The sequence below is a fragment of the Diuraphis noxia genome, unplaced genomic scaffold (assembly GCF_037042655.1).
Source record: "Diuraphis noxia isolate RWA-SAM2 unplaced genomic scaffold, SU_Dnox_SAM2 contig0001, whole genome shotgun sequence".
In the NCBI taxonomy this organism is placed as follows: domain Eukaryota; kingdom Metazoa; phylum Arthropoda; class Insecta; order Hemiptera; family Aphididae; genus Diuraphis; species Diuraphis noxia.
Window position 1 is genome coordinate 66780355 of NW_028301711.1, and position 12737 is coordinate 66793091.

At 33.1% G+C, this 12737-nt stretch overlaps 1 protein-coding gene across 1 annotated transcript in view; it reads right to left on the reverse strand.

Annotated features, from left to right (window-relative positions):
* Positions 1 to 2465: 2465 nt before the first annotated feature.
* Positions 2466 to 12737, reverse strand: part of LOC107169407 (uncharacterized) — a 110154-nt gene continuing 99882 nt past the window's right edge. Inside the window, exon 3 of the mRNA XM_089216787.1 lies at positions 2466 to 7310. Coding sequence (XP_089072913.1) covers positions 6467 to 7310 — 844 coding nt within the window. The 3' untranslated portion in view covers positions 2466 to 6466. The remainder of the gene's footprint in view (positions 7311 to 12737) is intronic.

The window sequence follows — 12737 nt, forward strand, 5'->3', positions numbered from 1 at the left end:
CTATACCTAAACGTTTTAAAAATTATAATATTTCTATGTAAAATTGATTATGTTACTATATTTATCATGTTCTATTTAGTATTAACAATCTTCGGGCACGTGAAACATTGTCAAACTTTTGATTGCAAAAATTTGGCACTAGATCTAAAAAAGGTTTGATACCTCTGCTATACATATATCATCGTGATTATCACTAAAGTCTAAAACTATACCAGTATTTTTATAGTTTAATATTTGTGTGGGTATTCTTATGTATGTACCCCGTCTACATCCAAGTCTACTCCTCCACCAACTAATTTTTAAAATTTTTTTTCTCAGTCAAAGACACACTGCTGATTTTATGGACGAATGTATGTTCCTACACGAGAGTAGCTGGTAAAAAAAATATATACGTCAGTTCCTACACGACGGCGGTAAAAAGTAGGTACATTTGTTTACATATGTTATATGTAAGTTCCTACGCGGTAAAATCCAAGTAGGTATGCGTATGTTAGTTCCTAAACTGTGGAAAAAAGGTGTAAATATGTATATTTTTTACCGACACTTCAAAAAAAAATTCCTATAAAAATCGAAAATTTCAATGGTCTATAAATAACTCAAAAAAAGTCAACAATTTTTGAAAATTAAACTGTATACAGATATCACTAACATAAACATTTGGTGAAAATTTAAACTATTTATAGTGATTAGTTTTTGAATTACAACCATATAAAAAAATCGACTTGGTCGAAAACTGGTTTTGCGTAAAAATTCCCGTTTTTCTATCATTTTTTTTTTTGTTTTTCTCGATTTTTTTGAAAACTGTTGGAAAATTTTTACTTTTGACCTCTATAATGCACCAAGGATATTCAATTTTACATCGGAAACCACCCCCAAAGTTTGAAATTGAAGCATTATTTCAACTAGTTATGCTGTACACAGACACAAAAAAAAAAAAAAAATTGTAAAATCAATGTTGTATGTCTAACTATACTTAATGCTTCGTGAACTTCTTTTCTCGATGTCGGCAGTTTGGGAAAACAATACATCCTTGCATTATGAATATTCCTTGCTATGAGTTTTATGTCGGGTGCAATCAAATCTCCTTCATTAGCATAATTAGATACTTTTTTTCGTATTATTTTTGACGGGTTTTCAACTATAGAGTCTACAGCTTTTCTTTTGCAAGAATTATTAATTTGTTGCCGCTAAAGTGCCATCACTTGCATGACTGTGATCAAAGTATAAACTTTTGCACTACACTTATTTATAACACAACGCCACATAATTTCATTTTTTTTAGATGTATGATGTTTAAAAAATTTTAAATAATTCAAAACTTGCAGTTGTTTGCCTTTTTCACTCAACATGAACGATACATTCTCGCTAATTGCTATACTTTGTGAACGGCTATAACTTTATATAATTAGTACCTACAGACGGACACACGGATGTTTCGAATAATACTAACAAAACTTTTAAGAGAAATAACTAGATGTACATTTTACTGTGTAAAGTTATATAACTAATTTTAAGATTATCAAACCAAAATCAAGTTAATCGATAGTGAAAAATATGTAAATAATTTGTACGTCAAAAAGTATAGATAATAAGATATTTTATCTTTTCACTTACTTCCAGTCGGGAATCGGGATACTGTATTATCAGCTTGCAGCTTGTCGTATTTTCCGGTGATTTCGTATACGTATTTGAATGTAGGTATCTTATACCAGCGTATAAAGTTTCAATAACAAATCAAATTATTATTTAGGTACTTATTTATGAAAATGTGTTATGCGATTTGTATTATATTGTATAATATTCATATATACATATTTACAACTTTTTTCACGGTGTAGGAACTTATACATACGTACCTGGTTTTGACCGTGTAGGAACTTACTATTCCTCGATTTTATTACTTACATTTCATAAAATGCCCAATTTAACATTTTATTCGTAACCCATTATGTTATATTTTATTATTCGAATTCTGAGAGAGTAGGTAACCAGCTATTGCTAACTTATATAGCAGTAAACTTCAGTGTACTCTTTCAATCGTGACTCATGGACGCGTATACCTACGTCAAATGTATGCTCATTTTTATTTAGTTTTTTGTCGTGTATATTATATATTATAATTATTATTTTTTTACTCGGTCTGTGCACCTAAATTTAATTAACACGATGTTCATTTCACATAATAATAATTATACTTGACCCTAATGCGAGCATGTTGTATATAGATACAACATATGTACACGTCCAACACGAAACTATGTATTAGCTTAATGATACTTATTCGTCTGACAACACCGCAACGACCCTTATTCCGAGTATGAAATATTGCCTGGTGGGGCACGCGCCCACACATGTCATAATAATAATAATATATGCTCATCGTGACGGTTACCACTCTAGGGCGAGTGAGTTTCCACCGCGTTCACGCCGAGTATTGGATTACGTCCGTAAATGAAAAACAAATATTTTTGATAACGGTAAAAGTTTAATGTAATATAATAATAATGATAATAATAATAATAATCTTAGTATATGTAAATATTGTTACGTTTAATTAAATGACGTGAAAACAATTTTTTTTTATATATTATAATTCCGTGGCGGTGTCCGGATCCGCGACGTTGTATACTGTAAATAGGTATTATGATAATATTTTGCATAACTTTCGACATGGCTATAAATCTACAAAAGGACAAAATTCACATATATTATATTATAGTAGGCTAGTTACAATATTAATTAATATTAATGAAAATGAAATAAAAATACATACACGTGTCAACATACGTTCATTAATAATAATAACTAAAATAAAGATTTTTACAAAGGTTTAGATTTGATAACTAAATAAAAAAATAATAACATTAAAAAGAAAAATAGTTTTTTTTTGTGAGTCCTATCAGCTAAGTTAAAAAAAAACACTTATTGCTAATCACATTTTGTTAAATTTGATTTTGAATAAGATAAAACTATATATGTATAAAACAAAAATAATAATAACAAATAAAAAAAATACGTTTTGTTTAATCAGGAAGAAAACAAAATTTTGATTATTTTAATACAATATAATTATGTATACATACGCATAATCAATATATTATATTATAATTATTCTAAGAGCCGACGAAAAACAAACCAAATGCAGTTAAATATATTATGTACAATAATTAAATTAATTAGTAATTCAAGTGATATTTATTATTATTTTCGAGGCCAAGAATTTAATTATAGGGCTTATGACATGTACGAATGACGTGAAAATGCTTGTTATTTTCTATGTGCTGTGAACAATTTATTTACACGGCTGAACAATATACATCTAATAGCAGTGACGAAAGTTAGGTACTTGCGCGTCAAAGGTACAATCGAAAGACTTGACATTGAAATTGTTTAAACAATTTTTTGCTTAACAGGTGAATTATTATTTAGGTATTGTAAAACGAATTTGGACCGATTACCAACAGAATATAAGAAACACGTGTTTAAATGAAATAACTTTTTTGACATTTTGGTAACGGTTAGTTATAAAATACAAATTTCAGTAAGCTTTTACAACGCTATGGAAAGTGGAAAAGTATACGTACTTCAGTACGCGAGTACATTCACTGATACTTAGCCGACTGCGTAAACGGTAAAAACACAAAACGTCATTTCCGATAATTTTGTAAACATGCTGACACGATCATTTAAAAGTTGTGAGTTATTGTGTTGGTCATGATGTGCTTGCGTGTTAGTGTGTGGCGTGTGCAATAGGCATCACATTCAAAATATTATTAATTTACTGCGTTTGACATAGTGCGAAACATCGCCGCCCGAATACATATTATCGCACAATCTATAATATAACATAACAACTATACATTAAATGCAATATTCCTAAAACTATCGCTACGTTTATATAATACCAGGGGCGTGCTCAAAGGGAAGGGGAGTCATGGGCGCTCTCCATATCCATTAAAACTAATTTTCTAATTTCTAAACAAATTGTGAAGTATATTATATCCTTTTAAAACCTAAGACGCGACGACGCCCGCATTGTGCCGCCTCCTTATCATATTATATTATATGGTAGTAAAATATTTTATAGACCCCCCCCCCCCCCCCAATGAATATTCCCGAACACGCTTCTGCTGTATATGATAATATTATAGTGGTATATAAGTATCGTAAATAAAATATGGAGGAAGAAAAAAAATATCACCGGAGAGATCCAAAATCGTCATTGCGGGGTCTTATAATAGGGTGCACCCCGGTTAACTCTCGATTATAGTCGATGTTTCAATAGAATAGTGGATTGAGAATTCCTAGTCGACTGCAGAAAACGACGACGACGGTCGAATAAATGTCGCTAAGAGAGGAGTAATTTTTTCCGAGACACGTCGATGGTTTAGCGGTTGTTATCGTCGCCTGTGATCGTACAGAACAGTGTTGCGTTTGACGGGTTCGAAGGGAGTGTAGCTCAAGCGTGTGTTTGCTGTGTTTACGATACTTGGATAGGTTTGCGTTGCAGGTCATCGCAGACCGTTGTAGGGAATAATATTATTGTGTGTGGAAAATGGAAAAATATCTCTCCAAGCAGCGTGTATATTGTAAAATATTATAAAATATAGGTCTCGGGCAAAACAGAATAAGGTCTTTTGGAAAACAAACGAATAAACGTTTTTTAATTTTTTTGGGGAAAAAAATACCTATTATTACATCCAAATGGAAATCAATATTAAAATGTTAAATATTTATAAAATTACAACATTGTATGTGGTGTATTTTAATGTTTTTGGTCCAGATATTTATCGAAGACGCTATATCCTTGGGCCTAAGACGTGTCAGAATTCGAACTTGAGTCGGTGAGGATAAAAACCGTTGGATTATGAATACATATATATATATATGAGAACGATGGCGTGAAATTTTGATGAAAAATAATAAATCTACGTATAGGTATTAAGACGTAGACACGTGTCTGGAGACGCCGAGGGGATTAAACACGCGAGTGTGGCTAATGATAATAGCAATAAGCAACGGCGTGAAATTCGAAATGGTTTTTCAAGAACACGACAAACGGTATATAAAAACGACAGCGATTGCGCGAAATCATAACATTTATGTGGCATTCTTCCGGCGAAGAGAGATCATCTGGTGGTTTCTTTATTATTATATACAGAGTGGTTAAAGAGAGCACATTATACACCATTTGGTGACGACGGATTTAAAAAAAAAAAACTCGATTAGCGTGCGACGCCTAAACCTTGTAAAGTAGCTGAGGTTAGGCTCGTGGTTTTGGTAGAGGAACACCACGCCGTGCTAGTGCAGAAATAATAAATTTAAACGTTTTTCGAATAATCTTGTTAAATATTGTGATATATATATATTGTGTTACGAGCGATTTCCTTGTTTAAACGTAATGTTGTCGTGATAAATAGCGAGGAAAGTGATGCGACTTGCGATTAGGGTACCGGTTGGAGGGCGGAACGAGGACATCCGCCACATTAGCGTCGAACCCTAAAAAATATAAACACTGGACAAAAATAACGACGATCGGTGTACGATACGTTTTCGCGAAACAAATTAAATTCGGTGCGGAAAATAACGTGCGTGGTAGTAGATGGATTTTCCCGGAGTAGGTTTTCCACGACGAGACACCGATTGACCCGTTCACTATAATGCCAAAGACTTTGGACACGGACCCGTCCGCACCGCATGACTTTATAGACGTCGTCTCACTCGATATAGTACCTAATAATAATATACAGCCGACGACACATCACGCGCGTCCGGATCGTATTTTACATGTAATCGCGGATGCAACGTTTGAACACGTTTTACAATTATTATTATTATTATTATTTTTTTTCTATGGTATCGAGGACCGGAGAAGGAACTATGTTGCCAATACTTCTCCTCCGGCCCCTATTATTATTATTAATATAATGTTTAATATCATACACTGTTTACGAGTGGGCACCGTCGTCAGACCAGCCGGGCAATAAAATAATGATGGAAAAAGAAATGTACAAGTTCATTACAACGGTGTATAATATTATTATTATTACCACCTACGCGTAAGTAATAACACTACCTACCTACTCTATCATACCATATTGTATTATTACTACTGCTAAATAAGAATATAAAAAAAAAATTATGTATAATATATATATATTATGTAAAACATAATAATAATAATTGTTATTATTATCATCTAATACAATATAGTTACGGCTATTGTAGTGTACAAGAGTTGTGTACAGGTATAATATGTATTATGGGAACGCATTATAATTGCATGGCACACAATAACGAAGAAAATCAAAAAAAAAAAATAAGAAACAACGTGCGATATACTACACTGGTATAACGACAGTCGTGGTAAAAATAAATTGTTTTTCTGCTGTGGGTAAAATTTGCAAAAAAAAAAAAAAATCGATGGTCAGTTGTTTATTCCGATTTCATTTAGGCACGTCCCCTACTAGACGTTGTGCCGTTTCATGTGCAGCGACAGGTGGTCGGACCTGGAGAATGCGCGGTCGCACAGCCTGCACTTGAACGGCCGGTCGCCGGTGTGCTTGCGGAAGTGCCGGGTCAGCTCATCGGACCGGGCGAACTTCCAACCGCACCCGTTCCAATAGCACTGGTACGGTTTTTCACCCGTGTGCGTGCGCAGGTGCGCCTTGAGGTGCGAGCTCTTTGTGTAAGTCTTTCCGCATCCCGGGTGACCACACGAGTGGTTGGCCGACGTCTTTTTAGCGCGTTGCGGCCGCCGGTCGCCGACGCCTCCCGTCCGCCTCGACGATCGTTGGCCACCGGCGGTCGGCTTCGCCACCATTTTTACACCATCTTCAGGCGGTGACGACGGAGGCGTCATCATGGCCGCCGTGTATGCCGCGGAAACAGCGGCCGCGGTTGCTGCCGCTGGCGTCGGTTGTTTGTGTGGGTGGCCGCCGGCGAGGGCCGCAGGAGCCGCGTTGGTCGCTGACAAGAGCGTCGCCGGTGACGCCGTCGCCGTCGTTGTCGTAGAGGCCATCAACTGACGCACCAAGAACTTGGAATCCACGATGGCGTTCCCGTCGTCGCTGTCGTCCGGTGGGCTAGCCGGCGGAGATATCTGTTGCTGTTGCTGTTGCTGCTGTTGCAGTTGTTGCAGTTGCAGCTGTAATTGTTGCTGCTGTAGCTGGACGAGGTGATGGTTGTTTTGCTGCTGTTGCTGATGCTGTTGCGGGACATCCATCACTTGGCCGCTGCAGTCACCGCTGGGTCCGGGTGAGTATATGTACATCACTCCGTTATAATCGGCAGGATTGTAGTCGGTCAACCTGCGAACAACGATAACGTCACAGTATTATCGATGACGTATTATTTTTTATAACAAAACGGGCAAAGGGTCAAAACTAAAGAACGTTCTATACGATATAGTGTAATAAACAAATAAAAAGAGAATAAAGTCAAACAATATCCGTGGCGTATTTATGGTACCTAACTGATTTAAGATTTCCAAAACAAAAATGTACCTACAATTCAAAAATCCTTATTATAAGACAAATTAAATAATTTAGCTGGCGACACACAAAGCCATTACATATCAAATGATTAAGTAGATTATAGTACCTATATAGGTATATTTTCTAATCACAATTTAAAAAATAAAGTTTAAAGAGAGATTCGAACCAATATTTACGATGAACATTTTGTTTTGGAATTTTTTTTCTGCACAGATTTTATATGACTTAACGAGTAGGGTCCGTGGTTGACATTATTGCGAGCAAACACGACTGTCGAAAATATTATATTATTCAAAAAAATAATAATATAATAGACCGTACAAACGTGGAATAATAATTATGATTATAACAATATAATATAGTATCAACACATAATAATAATACATCGAGACTCAAAACGATTGTACTTGTACATCGTTTGAATAGCGAATTAGACTTATCGAAAAATGTACCTTTAAAGTTTAAGTATATACCAATAAAATCATCGAATTTTTCGATTTGCATGCAAATGGCGTACTTATTATATTGTGCTCCCTAATTATTATGACTTTACTGTTGTTGTGCGATTATTATGCACTCTTATACGGTCTCGACACGTTTCGTCGTAATATACATTTACATATCATGTACATTGTATGCAACGCCGTAGCGGTTATTATGCAAGTGCATTTATTCATTATTGCAAGCTTCATTTGCCTATATATTATAAAGTACACGATAATTATATTATTTGATATGAACTACGTACAGCTGCTGCTGCAGTTATCTAATTATTGTAATGTGGGCTGGTGACTATATATTATACGGCGTGTAGGTTTTCACTTTGTCATATTCGGCGGCGGCGCCTCTGAGCGTAATGAAATAAGATATCACACTACAAGTACCTACCATGCATGATATATTGTTAAATAAATTATAAAGGTACGCTATATGCGAATAGCGGCTTTCGTTTATCGCTCTCTATAGCGTCATAACGGTCATCGAAACCTCATTTTGTAGCCATTGTATCATATTCCACGCTGCAAACAGGAGCACGGGATCTCGAAATTACGGGAAAAACGGGCGCATATGACATACGTATGCACTTGTTTTACCATCATTGAATTTACCTGCCTACAATACATTAATTAATAAACAGTTTTGTGAAAAATACGCGTATATAAACATTGCGTTTATTTGAAACGCACAAATGTACGATTTATAGACTGTTTTTGGCCAATTATAATATCGAGAAGGATATATTGTATCTAAGAAAAAGTACACAAGGATAGATAGGCGGAAGGTCCATGGTTCAAGTTTGGTTTCAGTCCAATTGATATTTTATTTATTTTTTATACGATAAGAAAATGTTAATATCGTCAAAAATTGTATTTATATATAATGTTTGTCACGATGTACGGATATAATGATATAGATATCGAATTCCTTCATCTTTCATGTCAAGTACATGAATAATGTGTGTGTAAACAATGCTTAAATAGTTAAATCTAGACCTGCAGTATAGTAGGTGCCTAGGTATGGGTACCTAGGACGTGTGATAAAATCGCGAAAGCGATAATCAATTTTATGTATAAGATTTACATGATAAAAATTCCTAAATGCCAAATGTTGAGCGATTAAGAAAATATGACGACGAAATCAGTTGTTTGTGTCTTGCATAGATTATTTTTAAATTTAAAGCATTTTTATTAATAGTTGAAAAATTGTCCAAATGATTAGGTCATTACTCTTTTATTTATAACTTAGTTTTACGGACTTTTATAAAATGCTCTTTCTTATCCAACAGTGACCGTTGATACCACAATAACAAGCGTGACCGCGGGAACTGAACGCAATCAAATACATACAATCTTCTTACTTAACGTATTATATACAATATAATTATATAGAAACCGGTTAAACTAATATATTATTATATATTCTTAAAAAAACTGAAATCCGTCAGTGTATTTAGATCGCAAAGTGTACATAATGTTAAATAATGTAATCGAAAGCGCTTCCGCAATGACCTTAGTTTTTTCTAAAATTAAAAAAAAAGACTGTCCATACAGTTTCTGCAATTCTCGATAAGTATATTGACACTTCGTAGTGTAAAAGTAAACCAGTGAATAATTTTAAGGCATTTCAATATTTTTTCACACTATGTTACGATACCAATATATACCATATTATTATGATGATGTCATAACATGATTACACTAGAATAATATTATAGTTGATTATAATATATTGCGTTAAAATAATGCTTAATAAATTTTGTTTTTTTTTTTTTAATGCTACTCAAGCAGCAATTTATCCTCTTACATTAATATCCTGTCGTTATGTTATTTGGAAGTGACTAAAATACGATTGCCAAAAACAGGTTTACGCTCATTTAGGGCAACACGGATTTGTAATTATTTTGGTACCTATCGTACGCATGATATGTATTTTAGAACCTCGACGAAGGTTAGAACAAAATAGTAGCAAATTAATACTACTGTTGATGATGTTTTAATATAACATTTAATGACGTTCGACCAACTACCTATCTACCTCTCTTTAGACGGACACATTATAACACTATTAATTATTTCATATGAATTAATATTCGGTTAGAGTCGTTAAATTTTTATTCACATTTAAATTTAAAATAGTACCACGCGACATAATATTATATATTATATATATGAGGTTATGAAGAATGAATTTGCCGTTTTTGGTCATGTGACATCATAAATCATGTACAATATTATGAATTCATTTTTTATCGTAATAAAATAAGGATCTATACGCGCCATAGGTCGTATATAAATGATCGTAAATAATAAATACTAAGCATGAAAAATTGCTAATAGCTACATATTAAAATATACATAATTTCCAGAGTGATCCATTTAACGTAAGAAATTCATTATTTCAATTTCTTTTACATAATTTTAAGTCGTTACAAAACAAAATGTTATGGAAAAAAAAAGTTATTTTTATTATTTCTTATCGTTATCACTTTTAAGCTGTTTACTCTATTAAATTGTGACTTAGAAGTGGACCAACATTTTGCAGAGATAAGGAGTACCATTCATCTAAACTTTAGTTACCTACTTACAAATAATAAAATGCTCGTTCAAAATTCGATTTTAAACATCAAAGTACTCCAAAAAATATTGAACATAAAAAATAATTTTTTTGCGACAAAATTATGTAAGCATTATTTTCAATAAAGTTAATTATTTTTGAAATTACAAGTGTCTTACGTGAAATATATTACCCGATATATACAAAAAAAAAATGTATCGATTATAGATATTATATGAATGTATAATACTATTATTTGTATACACGTAATATACTTACGAGTTCTTATATAACCTTGATTTATAATTAAGATATTTCAATTAAAATTGAAAACTGTTTTGGTTGTTATTTTCAGTTTAAACGTTTGAAAAAAATAAAATAAAAAACAAATTTAAAAACATTTCAGATGGGTTTTGATTGAATCGGTTTATTATAACCTTCAAAGTTTAATCCACAACGAACAGCATAAATAATTCATATAGATATTAGGTATACTTAATAAAATATATTGTACTGCCATTCTGCACCCATTAATGTTCGAATGCGCATAAACATATTGTTAATATATAACTATATGTACTACACAAAAAACAACAAGACATTGTTTGAAAGTAAAAACTCGAATGTGCATTTCGTCGGTCAAACATGACAATTTTTTTTCCTCTGTTAGAAAGCGACTTTGAATTCGATTGACGAGGTTCGCACGAACCTTCAAACTCACTTATACCCACCAGACATAATATATAATATTATAATATGTATTAGGTATATTGCTCAGAGTACCTACTCTCAACTCTCAAGGGGTACACTTTAAATCTTTGACATAACTTTATAACTACAATATAGCTTTCATTTCAAAAGGTAATAACAAAAAATTAAAATTAACTTTCTAATTCAATCTTCAATCGATCGATAATTGATCGCCATTGATAGAAGATTTTAATCCATATTATATAACATTATAATAATAGTCAAATAGTAAAGACTATATTATAGTTATATAGAATAGTACAAGCGTACTTAGGTTATCTACCTATATGTTAATATTTGTAATATTTATTTTCATATTTAAAACGAAATTCAAAAATATTTATGAAAAATGTACTAGATAATTAAAAAAGGAAAAATATTGAAATTTTTTTAAATTCGAGACCATCTTCTTTATATTTGTGGTGGGGGAGATGGATGTGTTTTGTAGCGCTATATAACTGTTTCTGGAACATGCAATGATGCAAGGACCGTATATATAAACATCTGTGCCGAAATGGCAAGATATAACGATGATAGTATCAATGCACACGCGTTTCTTATTCAATTTTGTTTTTTGTCATCTCCAGCATAGGTCCGCCACCAACCGAATCAGCACTATATGTACGATTTTAATCAAACATTATTAGGTAATGATATATAATATTATTTATTATGCATTATAGGCACGAGTCGGACTCGATTAGGCGATTTGCCGAGTCATTCCAAACGCCATTAATCCGGAGTGGGCCTCGAGTTGCACAAACGTATAATAAATAATAATAGTCATAGACCATAGTATATATAGTTATGGTAACACATACCTACTCGTATCCGTCGAAATGTATATCACAGACACACGCGCAGATCTACCTGTTGGCCATTATATTATAACGTGCAGATACCCATAATAATATAATTCCTACTCGATCCAGTGATACGGTTTCAACCGGTTCGGTTGTGTGACGCAACACGACAATGATATAAGAACAGCTCAATAAAAATTTGTCCTGAAAGTGAGGACAATGTATTAATTCTGTTGCTCCTGTTGTGGTGCGGTTTAATGTGTGATCATAATAATAACGATGTTGTGTCTGCTGCTCGAAATTTGAAATAATAATTGTATATCATTATGATAAGTATACATTATACGAGTACCTATAATAGAGTCTGGTGCACCAGGCACCACTCGTAGGTAGATACAAATCGTTATTATCTCGATTTTTCTCATATGCAATATAGAACGGACAGTCAATCAGCATATCATTCCGAATCTAGGAGAAAAAAGCCCTGGAAAAAAAATTCATGAAATAAAATCCGCTGGCCGTTCCCAAAGTTTAGGCTACTTACGGAGTATTATAGTATAATAATATTATATTTCATGAAAAATAATTCATTGTGCATTAGTGAGATATTATGGTTAACTAATGGTTACTACCG